This window comes from Galeopterus variegatus, unplaced genomic scaffold (genome assembly GCF_000696425.1).
Source record: "Galeopterus variegatus unplaced genomic scaffold, G_variegatus-3.0.2 Scaffold11529, whole genome shotgun sequence".
In the NCBI taxonomy this organism is placed as follows: Eukaryota; Metazoa; Chordata; class Mammalia; order Dermoptera; family Cynocephalidae; genus Galeopterus; species Galeopterus variegatus.
In genome coordinates, this window is record NW_007737640.1 from 25330 (window position 1) to 39813 (window position 14484).

The 14484-nt window shown below is 38.6% G+C and overlaps 1 protein-coding gene across 1 annotated transcript in view; it reads right to left on the reverse strand.

The window, feature by feature from the left end:
- Positions 1 to 14484, reverse strand: part of LOC103610659 (mediator of RNA polymerase II transcription subunit 14-like) — a 26743-nt gene that overhangs the window by 11392 nt on the left and 867 nt on the right. Inside the window, exons 2-4 of the mRNA XM_008594777.1 lie at positions 14274 to 14478; positions 9456 to 9482; positions 6902 to 7007 (exon numbers count right to left, since the gene is read on the reverse strand). Of these exons, the coding sequence (XP_008592999.1) occupies positions 6902 to 7007; positions 9456 to 9482; positions 14274 to 14478 (338 nt within the window). The remainder of the gene's footprint in view (positions 1 to 6901; positions 7008 to 9455; positions 9483 to 14273; positions 14479 to 14484) is intronic.

Consider the following 14484-nt stretch of genomic DNA (forward strand, 5'->3'; position numbering starts at 1 on the left):
GGGGGGTTTCGGTAATAGGCCACAATAATCAACCTCATTGTATATCAACAAAATAAAATTAAAAAATATAAATAAATAAATAAATAAATAAATAAATAAAGTAAACTTCAAGCAAAATAATATAGATTTTCTGTATTTGAAATATTTCTTCAGAAACTTTCCCAGTAATTTGAAGAAAAAATATTTAATACATTTGTATTTGAAATTAAAAACAATAATTCTCTGTCACTTTAAGTAAAGGATTTTCCAATTCATTTCTCCATTCTTAACATTACACATACATAATATCAAAAGTTACGAAAAGTAAACAGAAGAAAATGCTTTTTACTCCTATAGACTTCTAGAGTTTGTTGATAATAAAGTATGGACTCCTGGATCTAGAATAGACTGCCTTGTTCTCAATTTTAACTCTGCAACTTACCAGCCTTATAACTTTGGGCAAGTTACTTAGTATCTCTGTGCTTTTTCAATTGTAAAATGGAAATGATAATGATTCCCAAATCAATCTCATGAAGTTGTTCTGAGGATTAAGAGTTAACGCATATAAAACCTTTAGAACTGTGCTTAGAACAGAGAAAACACTCAATAAATGTTGCCCATTATGAGATGTAGGGCAACTTCATGCTCAATACAGAAATCCTTTCCATCAGTTCTCTACTCGATGTATTTCGTAAAGATGCTTGAACGAGTAGAGTTTATCAAAGAGCTGAAAACTACCTCCTTGAACCTTTTATCTTCTAGTTTTATCCGAGAACAATACTTAAAGTCTCCTCTCATGTCCTTCAAACAGGCTGTCAGTGGTCAACTTAAAGCATGGTACACAACATCATGCACACACAATGGTCTACATTTTCTTAGTATTTCCAAACTTATTTTATTATCTGACTTTTGCAACTCTAGGGAACAGAACCAGATAATTACTATTACCTTACAGATGAAAAAATTGAGGCTTGGGTTAAGACACCTGCCCAAAGAAAGATATCCAATAGCCAATAATAAGCGAAACTGAAACCAAAAAATGTTTCATCTCACTCTTAGTTAGACCCAATATGCAGCACAGCCCAGTATAAAAGTTACCGCCTATGACTAGTACAATGGATTTCTATCAATGCCACTGATAATAACTTATTAGCAGCCATGACACTGCAAACACACTCTCAAGTTCTGAACTGGTTTTTACTTAGATTTAAGACATTCCAAGTCTCCCTTCACTCAGGTCACTGTAAAAATACTTACCAGAAAAAAGTTAAGATCAGCAAATACCAAAGACCTCCTTCCGGGAAGACATGCATCAACCCTACTGGGATTCCACAGTTTATCCAGACCACATCACTCCACCTTAAACATGGGTAATTAATGAAACACTCTCTAAACTACCTTGCTGAACTCAAAATACATTAGCTTCAGCTACACTCCTTTGGCTTAGAAATCTAATTAATAAACATAAAACGTTAGTTTTGAGTAACATATTAGTGAATCCACGTAAGTCTGTAATGATCATCATGTTTTTTCTTTTTTAAGTATTCTCATATTGGTTGTTAACATGGTTAATAATAATCTCCTTTAGACTTTGAGCATCAAATAGACATTTCTTTGAGGAAGATATACAAATGGCCAATAATCCCGTGAAAAGATGTTCAGCATCACAGTTATCAGGAAAATGCAAATTAAAACCACAATGAGATACCACTTCACACCTACTAGGATGGCTAGTCTCAAAAAGTCAGATAACAAGTGTTGGCATAGATGTGTAGAAATTGTGAACTTCATATATTGCTGGTCTAAATACAAAATAGTACAGCCACTTTGGAAAACAGCCTGACAGTTCCCTCAAATGATTAAACGTAGAATTACCACATGGCCTAGCCACTCCACTCCTACGTATATACTCAAAAGAAATAAAAGCATACATCTACACAGTAACCTGTACATGACTGTTTACAGCAGCATTATTCATAATAGGCAAAAACTGGAAACAACCTAAAATGCCTATTAACTGATGAACAGGTAAATAAAGTGTAGTATTATCCATGCAATTCAGCCATAAAAATAAATGAAGTACTAATACATGCTACAACTTGAACGAACCTTGAAAACATCATGCTAAGTTAAAGAAGCCAGTCAAAAAAAAGGACACATATGATTTCACTTATATGAAATGTTGAGAACAGGCAAGTCTATACAGACAGAAAGTAGATTAGTGGTTGCTTAGGGATAGAGGAAAGCTGGGGATGATAGCTAAAGGGTAAAGGTTTTCTTTTTGAGGTGATAAAAATGTTCTAAAATTGACTATGGTGATGGTTGCACATATCCACGAATATAATAAAAACCACTGAAAGGCTTCCGGTCAAGATGGCAGAATAGACAGTCCCCAGCATCATTCTCTCCCACAAATCAACCAATTTATAAATATTAAAAAGCAACAAAAGCCAAGCTGGGGCCACTAGAGCTCAAGGGAAGAGGGGAAGAGGAAAACAGACCTACGGAATTCATGAAGGCAGGAGAAGCCACAATGAGAGAAAGAAAAGATCACTCCCACCATTTCAAATCCCAGCCACTTCAAGCCTGGAGCTGGTGAGCACACAGAGCAAGAGCTGGCAAAAGTCACAGCTGTGCCCTTTGGATGAAGTTGCTTGAAGGCAGCAGGGGAGAAGAGGGCCTTGGTGGCCCTCAGGCCAGCAACACCACTAACAGGGTTCCCATGGACCCACATAGGAGCGAGGAGCCACAACAACTGTAAAAAGGGTCCGCTCAGAGGCCAGTGAGTCATCACAAGGGTCTAACACACAGCCCATCCCATGGGAAGTGTTTGGAGTGTGGGCAGTGGAGGAGATGGGTCACCAGAGGAACAATGGGGCAAGGACAGCCAATCTGCCCCCCAATCAGCATAGGACCACTCAGTGGAAACTGGTCAGGAATACAGAACTACAGGGGGAGCAGTTTGCTGAAAAGACTCAGGATCAGACAAGAGTTGCTACACAACCCAGGTGTACCAGATCTCACAAGACCTGGAAGTATCTAAAAAGTCAACCATTAAAACCTTAGCTGCACAAAAAGCCTTCCCCAGGGAATCAGCAGCAAAGCAGCAATTTAGCTCAACCACAGGGCTCAAGGGCTGGTCCTCACAGGAAGTTCCCCCATTTTAGAAGTAAGCAAAGGACAACAAATTAGTTCCAGTGCAGAGTTTAAGTAGTAGAAATAGCAAATAATCAAACACAGAACTGAAAGAAAAAAAAAAAATGCCCATAGACCAAAGTTTGATATTAACTAGTAAAGGTCTCACTTCACCAAAGAACACCTATAAAATCTAGAAAGACCAGAACTGGGCCCCCAAGACAGGGAGGGGGCAGGGTTGGGGGCCTCAGTCATGCCCCCCAACACCCACGACCAGCCCAGTGATGACCACCAAGCCGCTGCAGGAAGCACTCCAGGCTCCTGAACCTGGACGGTGTGGGACTGAGGGCCTTGGCCACCCACCCACGACATCTGCATTCAGCCAAGCAATGACCAAGCCACCACTGGAAGCCCCCTGGTCTCCCCTGCAGGAATGAGTGGGGTGCCACGGGCCTCAACCATGCCCCCCTCTTTCTCCTTCTCCCATCCTCTCTCCCCCTCCGCCCAACTGCTCCACAACAACATCTTAGAATATAAAAACAGATGGAGCCAGGGACCGACCCCTCTTCCCACAACAAGGAAAGGAGCACGCCAAAAACATCACTTCCATGTGGGTGGCCCACCACAGCTACCACAATAGCCACAGCTGCTGCAAAAGTGGCTAGACACCACAGCCACTGTGCAGACGGCCCACCAGCCACTTGAGTGCATTGACACAAGGAGAGTCACCAGTGGCAACCAAAGAAGAGGATGTCTCTCTCCAAAAAGTCCATTCCAGAGAAACAGAAAAAGCATCTACTCTATGATAATAGTGGGGAACCTGAACACACCTCTCTCAGCACTGGACAGATCATCTAGGCAACAAATCAACAGAGTAACTGTTACTCTTTCAGAAGGAAAGAAGATATCTAGGGTTATGAGAGGTGGAAGGGGGAGGGAGAAGGGGGTGGGGAGAGATTGAATAAGGGGCCTAAAGAATAAATATGATTTGTAATAATATATATACTAATAATATTGATTTGATCAACATACATCAATGTTGAACCCAAAAAATATGCATAATCAATTATGATTCGATAAGAAAAAAAAAGCACTGAAGTATACACTTTAAATGGGTGAATTGTGTGGTATGTGAATTATATTTCAATAAAGCTGTTGAGAGAAAAAAAAAGCTCTAGGGGAATGAGAAAGTTATTTTCTCTGTTCCTTAGACAAAACATTATCCAGACTACTTACCATTAGTCAGAGTTCTATGAACTGCGGATTTACACACAGAGCTACATACATAATATGTCCACCATGGCTAAAGACCGTTATCTATTCAGAACCTCTAATAAGACTAGTTAAATAATCATTAGGTTGAGACCACAAGTGTAAAAACATGAACAATCCTCTAATTCTCCAGTTGATGAACTTGCCTTATCTTGGAAAACAAAAATACCAAAGCTTTACGTAAGTATGAGATTTTATTCAGAATGTGATTTATCTGAAGAACCAATTCAGAAAACAAATAAAAGAATGTTATACTATAAATGAGTGAAAGATGAATACAATGTGGTTCCATATCAAAACCAAGAGTTTTGAATTTTGCCTGATATCATATTACTGAAGCACAACTCAGTACTATCAAACAGGTAATTAATACCCATGGTATTAATTATGGATTTAGCACCAGATGTGAAAAAAACTGAACACTTGACTTTGATATACTTCAATAATACCTAACTTTTCACTAAAAGTTTGAACATCTGTAGTAAAATATTAGTCCAAATTAACTAATTATTGAAAAGAAGCCTCAGCCTTTTCAGAAACACTATACCATGCTTCTGCATTTCGGCCAAAATAAATTCATTAGACTTGGTGCCCAAATTCCCAAAACAATGAAGTGAATTGTAAACTTTCTGATAAACTTGGAATAAGCCTGTTTATTAATATTTATAACAAAAACTACTCTTTCAATGATGCTTTACAGTGTACGAAAGATTTTTCTGTTTATAAACTTTAATTTCCCAATCACATCAACAGACAACAAAAGAATAAACGGAAATTGCTTCCCATTCCCTGCAGTAAAGAAAACTTAATATGTAGTACAATATATTCTCCCCCTAAATAAAACTTTGATCAATGTTATGTATAAAGATGATAACAGCTTACTCCTAGAGACAGAAAATATTTGGCTGGATGTCTTACAGAATTCTTCCAACCTTGCCATTGGCTTAGCTGCCAGGGCTGAAATTGAGCATTAACTTCAATGCAAATCAGATTTTGCTTTTAAGTTCGCAAAAAAGGCATCTGCAGTCTAGAATTTAAAATTCTCAACTTCTCATACTCTCTTCTCTCCTTTCATTTTGGGAACTTTCATGTAAGCTCTATGTCTAATGATAAGGGAATCTAGTGCAGCAGGATAAGCAAACACAGCAGGCTAAAATTGAGGTGAGATGTCAGGAAAATCATGCACAGAAACACAACTGCACTGTAGATTTCCTTCTGAAGTGGAATTTTATGGAACAGGCAAATTCCCATAGATTTACAAATATAAAAATTATTATAAAATATTTTCAACTTAGCTTGTCAGGGTGCTAAAAATAAATTTATTATGGTACCTCTATACTGGGTAGCTGCTAATTTTAATTTATCCAGAAAGCCTGAAAATTCTAAGAACTTTAAAATCACATTTAACCAATGTAAAGTTGTTTTTCTGCTTTCACCTATGAAAACTGGCAAGATTTTTAAACGTCATTACATAATTGAACAGGAAAAAAAAAGGAATTTGAACACTGATGTCAAGCTTACTTAGAGAATCTCCCCACTTTCCCCCACTTCCCAAATATAACTGATGGCAGCTAGAAGTTTACTTGGCCTTGCAGAGCTGGGCCAAGAGACCTCCCCTCAATTAAAGTGGGTAAATGCTCTCATTATTTCAGGACTTTATTCATATTATGATAATTACTCTACCCTTTCCAATGAACTCCTTTCTCCTCACTAGAATTGACTGAAATAAAATAGGAGTAATTGTGCCTCATCTGTTAACACCGCACCATCCTCCCCAAGTTATGAGCTCAACGAGCTAACACAAGATGCCTACGGATTTTTTTTTCTCTCCTTAAGGCTTCTTGAACATAGCTTAAAAGTTTTTTGGTACATTTTAGCATCTTTGGTATACTTCATTGCATGTCACTTCTTTGAATTCAAAAGAATGACTCAATAATCAAAAGGCTACATGCTTCTTAAAGGCAGAAACTGCACCTTATTCAAGTTTCCATCACCATGACCTATACCCTGTGCTTCATAGAGGTTTGGAGAATGAGTAGATGAATTAAGCAAACCAACAGATAAATGCTATTATTAGCTCTGTGACCTTGAAGAAGTCATGTAACTTCTAAGAACCTTATCATTTCCTTATCCGTAAAATAGGAAGTACTGACTCTGCTATTTTCACATGATGGTCAAGAAACAATAAACTTTAAGGGAGAGCCTTGCAAATTCTAAGGAACCATACAAATGTAAGCTAACCATTTCCCCCTTATAGATCCAGTCTCATATTTAAAGTCTCCTTGTGTAATGATGTCTCCAGATATCTCCTACACTTCTTTCTGATCAGGTGTCTGTAAACAAATACTAAGTTTCCACAGAAATACATTATGCATTATCATATAGAAATATGACTACTTACATAAGTAATGTCGCTCAGAACAAATCAGCAGATATAAGTTAAAGCTAAAACCAGAAACTATTACAACATTCAAAAAGTTATTTTACACAAAGTAAAATCAAAAGTTTAACTCACCGCACATTTTTCCACTTTGCCAGCATTATTAGCCCATTTTACTAAAGCTAATAATCGAACGAAGAGTTGGCGTGTCCGGCTAGCAAACTGTACTATTTCTATTTTCCTATAAAATAAAACAATTCCTAATGAACCAACATATTACAAACAGTACTTCACAACTTATTTCATTTGAGCTAAACAAATCAATCTTTGTTTACAACCACTACAAAAAACCCCACCTAAAATATTAATCTAAATATGAACTACTGTCACATTTTGCATACCATCTGCATATGCCTTATTTTTCACCTCAGAGTAATAAATCCAATAGAATGGTATAGTGATAATCACATTTTAAAATTAATGTTATATTGTAATAAAAACTGTTTACTAAAATAAACTAAATTCATGGATATGTGGCCGTAAAAGTTAACTGGGCCACTGAAAGGACCAAATTAGAAGTTATTAATTATGAATTTCATAACTGAAATTAGGAGTGATTAGCAAATAATTAGCAACCCTTTTGGTAAGAAAAGGGAATTGAAATAGATTTTTTTAATGATTGGTTCAAAAAAACTGTTTATTGAATTATAATGTATACAAAGAAATGTGTACATAAGTGTATAGCTTAATGAAGTTTTCAAACTGAACACATCAGTGTAACCAGCACCCTGAAATAGATCTTTACTCAAAGCTTGAAACTGTATTCTTTCTACAAAAGTAAGGACCCATTTCCCATCATGTAAGAGCATAATTTAAAATACTGAATAATTAAAGAACTTAACTATGTAACTCTTTACCAAACTAATTTCAATACAAACATGGATATATTAAATTATTTAAGCAAACTTAAAGTATGTTGAGTACTAAAAATAAAAGCTAGGTTTATCCATATCTATTTTTATGCTATGCCTTCTACTATGTTTTTTCTCCCAATACTCATCATTATTTTTATCATTTCCTCATAAAGTCTTGAAAGCTTTACTAAAAGCTTTATGTTGTCAATGTGTTGGCTAGACCTCTCAAGTTCATGGTAGCTACAAAACTGATAATCAGACCTTTCATGATTCATCTTATGATGCTAAAAAAAAAAATATTCAACAGGCGAGGACTAATGACCGGATCCAGTAGGACACCAACTTCCCTCCAAGTAGATTCTGACCTATTAATCTTAGCATAGCTGTTCAATCACCTACAGATTGAATCCACAACTGTGCATCTTGCCCATAACACCACCATGATGCAATGCACAAAAATAAAATTTTTGCTGAAGTACAATTTTGACTGAAGGCTACAGGATCTAGCTCCTATTGACAGCATATGTAGCTCACACACAACCTGAAAGGCTTCCTTAAAGATCAGCCAGAGATATGATTAGTGGTCTTATCACTGAGAAAAATCAGGGGAACAATTATGACTCTTTGCCAGCGTCTGTGAAGGATCATAAGAGATAAAACAAGCAGAGCATCACGGGCAAGACTAAGACACAACAGAAATGTTAAAGGTGCATTAAGATCTGGCAGCCACCTCATAACTCAGCTGTCACTATAACTCAGCAATGGCTTACAGAGGATGCGAAGTCACTGATCCTCTCCCAGAGCAAACATACTTGTGTATTATTAATTCAGTTTCCCAAATATGTTCCTCTACTAGAAAGGAGATGTACCTCTATTGTAACGTGATTTCTGACACCATGCTGTCTCAAGTGACAAGGAGCATGAGTCAGTTTTTCAAAGGCTCAGTTTCCCTTCCTACCCCAGAGCAGACAGAACAAACCCTGACTTATGTTTCCTTCCTTTAAAACTGACCAGCCAAACCGTAACACAGGTATGCATCAATTGTCTTTTTTTTACCTCTACCTTTTTGATCCATGTCTAACTTTATCAAAAAGGCCAGTTGGGGTTGGTGGTGGAGTGTAGCTACTAATAAATGCTAAAAACCTCCCTAGTGACTTGGTAATTAAAAAGACAAAACAAAACAAAAACTCAGGGAGCATAAGTAGTGCCAAATATAAAATCATGTAATCTATACTGTAGTTACATCTTAAATCTCCATCACAATTTCTCTGAAACCTCAATTTATCTTGTTCCTTTGGCCTATGGAAATATACTAGTGTTTAGTTAAATCTTAAGCCTCAAACTCCAACTGAACCAAAATTTTCTAACTATAGAACAGCAACAGCAGTAGGCAAATGTCAATTCTCTTAAGATATCTAGTAGCATCATTATAGAAATGGGAAATTAGCAGCCAACTTTCCAAAGCCAGTCTGCTTCTCAGCTTCTTCCATTATGGACTATTTCTTCTACATTTTTCTATCCCCCTCAGGGACTTGACATGGTCAGTCACCCAATAAGGTTTGCAGAATAGAAGGTTTAGAACTGGTCTCACACAAAGAATTGTCAAGGATGAGGAAATTACATTTCCTGGGGCTCCCTAAACACATGGTATGAAAAAACACCCTAAGTTCTTCGGGCCTAGGTTTCCAGTCCACAGCCATATGCCACCCATACCCACACACCCACACTCATAGATCAACCAATAAAGAAACAGATTTAAGGTTTTTCATACTCACCTTTCCACGTCAGATTTCCTTGGCAGTCTAAGAAGAAGAAAAAAGGAAAATAATTACATATATGCATACCGTCATCAAAATGTGATAACAGTCTTTGACTATTAACTACCTTAGTGATTCAGAAAAAGTGAGTAAACAGCTACTACAGGCTTGTGTGGCTACCAACTACTCTCTTTTATGAGTTCCCAGCAATATGGCTGTAAGGGAAAAACCAACAAAGAAACATTTCTCTCCATTCAAAATGCTTCAAAAGGTATTTCGTGAACCTGAAACATTTAAAAAGCCCGTGTCTCACAGCACACTGTATCATAGAGACAAAAAACATTCTTTTAAGAGCAAAATGGTCACAGAGACAGGAGTATAACTTGGTTGCCAGCTGCCCCATATGCAATGGATAGCTTGCTTCCAAGCAGTAATTCCTCCATGTTTTCTTATGGTGGGCAAAACTGGAAGCTAAGCACACAAAAGGGCCTGTATCAGTCAAGGATCTTATAGTAATTATAATGCTGCATGGTGGCCAGATGAAAAAATCTATATTACTTTTAAACAGTTCCAGTAGGGTTTTGATTTCTTTTTGCTAGTTCTCCAATATTAATAGCCAGCAACCAATGTCAATGTCTTCCTTGATAAATTATACCATTTAAGGGCCAGCCCGCGGCTCACTTGGGAGAGTGTGGTGCAGATAACACCAAGGCCACAGGTTTGGATCCCTATATAGGGATGGCCGGTTAGCTCACTTGGGAGAGCATGGTGCTGACAACACCAAGTCAAGGGTTAAGATCCCCTCACCAGTCATCTTTAAAAAAAAAAAAATATATATATATATACACCATTTAATACTCTCCCACCCACTAATGCTTATAAAGGTCCTGATCTGTCTCCGGAATCACCACATTCTGTTGACTTCTATCCCATGGTCTGAGATTCAATGGCCTAAACAACTCTCATGCCTTCCCCACATCTAATCAGTTCTTGAAAAATACACACTCAGCTAGCTACTTAGATCCTTTTCTCCCATCCACGTGCCACAGGAACAGAAAAACTAAAACCAATTCCAGAGGTTCAAGGTACATGGAGGGGAAATTATTAAAATGAGCTTTGGTTTGTAGCTACCTGCTATTCTTAGAGTAGACAGTGGGATGGAAGCTGAATTTATGATCAGAGTGATAAAAGGAACTAGGTAAGGGATGGAAAGGCCAGCAGACCAGAGGAATAAAGCAGAAATTAAGGCCCAAGTTCCTCTACATGGGAAAACTCCTGAGAACACTCCTTGAGAAGCCACAGCCCATGTCCTTAAGGGAGGGAAAGAATGAAAATAATGGGTGCTTGTTGGGTGGGTGGGGCGGGCAAGAATAGAGCTTTGGGGGTAGAAAGAATAGGAATAGCTGTTCCAGCTTCTTGCACCTGCCTCAGAGACCCTGAAAGGATCATCTAATGTCAGAGGTAGTGTCATTTCAGGAACAAAGGACGGGTTTTGCTGACTGCCTCTCTTTTCCCCCAATTCCTCCTAATCCATTTAAAATTCCTTTATGGATAAGAAATCCACCATTTGGGGTAAAAGCCCTAAAATGCAAATGTTTGAAAGAAGCAAGGCACAGAAACTTATTTATATCAAAGTGTTATAAGACAAGTTTACATAACTGAGATCCTGGCACTTTCTGATTTTAATTAAAACAGATTGAGGAAGAAAAAAAAAAAAAACAGAGAGGTTCCTAAGTCCCAAAAAAGTCAAGGCAGAGAGTAAACTCTAAAATGAGAGCACATACGTTGGGGGAGGGAGTGAACCGAGCAGAAGGAAAAAAACCCAGAAATCTGTGGCCAAAACCTAACTACCTAAATTGCCAAGGCTGTTCTTTTTACCTCCAAAAGTTCACAGAAGCATCAAATTTTGCAGAAATAAGTAACCGTGTCCTCAAACACTCTTATAAAGTGTCCCTAGAATACAGGCCCTACGTTAATTAATCCTGATAGTTTCTCCCTGGAACAAGGAAAAATACACTATTTTGGAACTTCCACACCAAGTTCATAAACTAATTTTGGTTACCACAAACCAAAAGTGAAAAAAGTTATTTTATGTACCTATGCATCAACAGTAGAAATGACTTTTCCTATTAAATTATCCATGGTTTACAATAATTATTCTAAAAATTCATTTATTCATGTATTAAATCAATAAATATTTAGTTAAGCCCCAGCTATGTGCTAGGCATTGTTCTAGGCCCTGAGGAAAGTAGCAAACAAAATTAAAATTACTGTCTTAATGGAGCTTACATTACTGGGGGGGGGGGGGGGCGCGACACAACGACAACACACAGTCAATAAACTAATAATGTCAGGCAGCAATAACTGCTGTAGAGAAAAATAAAGCAGCAAGTAAGGATAGAGTGAAAGGGCAGAGTATTATTTTATGAGCGGTCAGAGACTTTCTGATAGGTTCTGTGAATAAAGACGTATAGGAAATGAGAAAGCAAACCACACAGATTTCTGGGGGAAGAGCAAAGGTGGGAGCGTGCTGGGCACTATTAAGAAACATCAAGAAGGGTAGTGTGGCTGGAACACAATAAGCAAGGAGAAGAGTATCAGGATATGAAGTTAAAGAGGTAAGGGTGAAAAGGCACAGATCATTTAGGGCCTTAAAGGTAAGATGATCACATGTCCTGGTTTGCCCAAGACAATACTGGTTTATGTCGGACGTTATTATTAATAGCACCACCTTTCATGTTCAGAAGGGTCCTGGTTTGAACCGTAAATTTTATGGTCACCCTATGTATAGGTGATGATAAAAACTTCTTAATCTAAGTGAGATGGGAAACATTGGAAGGCTCAGAGCAAAGAAGTTTTAAAAGGATTATCCTGGCTATTTTACGGAAAAGAAACCATAGAGGGGCAAACGTAGCAGTAGAGATGCCAGTGGGCAGACTATAGCAGTAACGTGGGCAAATGATTAGTAGGCTTGGACCAACACTTGGTTGAAGTGTTGAAAGGTGATCAGATTCTGAAGTCAAAGATGACAGGACTTGCTGATGTACTGGGAATGGGATGTGAAGAAAGAGGAGCCAACTATTTCTCCAAAATTTTTGGCCTGAGCAACAAAAGGAAAAATGGAGACATTACTTAATGAGATTAAAAAAGGAGGTTTGGGGGGCCGGCCCGTGGCTCACTCAGGAGAGTGTGGTGCTGATAACACCAAGGCCTCGGGTTGGATCCCATATAGGGATGGCCAGTTCGCTCACTGGCTGAGCATGGTGCTGACAACACCAAGCCAAGGGTTAAGATCCCCTTACCGGTCATCTTTTAAAAAAAAAAAAAGGAGGTTTGGCGGGTGGAGAGGCAGGGAAGGTACTGAGTGGAATTAGGAGTTTGGTTCTGAACTCGGTATGTTGAAATGCCCATTAGATATTTAAATGCAGCCATCGGGATAAAGAGTCTGGAGTTCAGCAGAGAGGTCTACACTGGAGATATAAACATGGGAATCATGATCACATAAAGGGCACAAAACTGTAACTACAAACTTATTCTACAGCAATAAACCAAGTCTCGGTTTATAAACCAAGTCCTAAAATAGCAAAAAGAACACAACATAATTCAAGGAATTTCTACAAATCCCCTATGGAAAATCAAATTACACAACCACTAATAGCAGCAGTTCTCAATATTTTCCACGGCTATACATAGGACAGGTAACCTTGACATACATGACACTTTCTCATGGATACTCTTCGACTTTTATGAAATCCAACAATAAATGGTGCAGAGAATAATCCCTAATCATGACAGCTATTTAAATTTATTAGACAGGAATAGGCTTCGTTAACTCTCTCTTTCTGTCCCATTCAGTACAGTACATGAAAACTGAGTGAGAATGATGTTTTACAGGAGTAAGTGGAACTTACCGTAATTCTTTTAGCCATCTACAAATATTTTAACAGCCTCCAGTAACAAATTTCTGTGACATTTCACAGCCTAATATCTGCATACTAAGGTATTTCAATTGAAAACCCTGAAGTCTTGCAATAGATAAAAAATAAAAACTAATCTAGATAAAAACTAATTCTTACTTTTTCTGAACCTGGGTTATAAGATGTAAAACAGAGCCCCCAAATTTTACAGTACGTTTTTTTCGCACACTGAAAATCACTACAGTGTATTGTGCTCCTATCCTGAAGGGATTTAACTAATCGTGCCCTAAGGCATTTCATGGGTAACTACGTGACTTATAAACTCCCTTCATACTCCAAGAAACAACAGCAGGCTGGTTACAAAAAATATTTTACTTACACTAAATTCGTGAAGGCATCAAAACACTCAAACGTTCCCGAAAAAAACACTTGGAATCCAGACTTCGGATTATTTTATACGCAATGGATCTCCTGAATTCAAACTTAGGAGCAATTACAACCTAAATCTAAAATATATTGTCAAGAGGCTGTACAACATTTTCCGTTTTCGGGATTTTTTTTTAAGTTCGAATGTTATGTACTCCTAAACCCTGAACTCTAACCTTGGGCTTTGGGCTAAAAAGCTTTAGGCCAAGAAATCAATAGTTTGTTTGGGAACTCGGACAAAAATCCCAAAGACAACCTTCCACGAAAGTCTAACAACACACAAAACTAACAAGTCTCGGTTGCTTCATCGCCAGAAAGTCTCCCAGTACAAAGCTGCTCCTCCACCTCCACTGAACCCCACGAGTTTGTAAATTATAGACTAACCAGCCCAGCGGAGAAAACAGCAGCCTCCTGGGGAGAAGGCGCAAACCTCTCTCAGCCGGTTGGGCGGGAAGGGGGGCTGAGGAGCAGGCATGGGTTTCGCGGCACTTACAAGTCCGTCAACACCATGAGCTCCGAGTAGGCCCGGTGCAGCAGAAATTCGATGAGGGTGCTCAGCCGGTAGCCCGGGCTAGCAGCAGCTGCAGCGGCCGCCGCCACAGCGGCTCCGGGAGGAGGAGGAGCCGGGGCTGACGCGGGGCCACTGCTGCCCCCGCCACTGCCTCCGGGCGGGACCAGCTGGTGGTTCTCCAGCTGCACTGGGG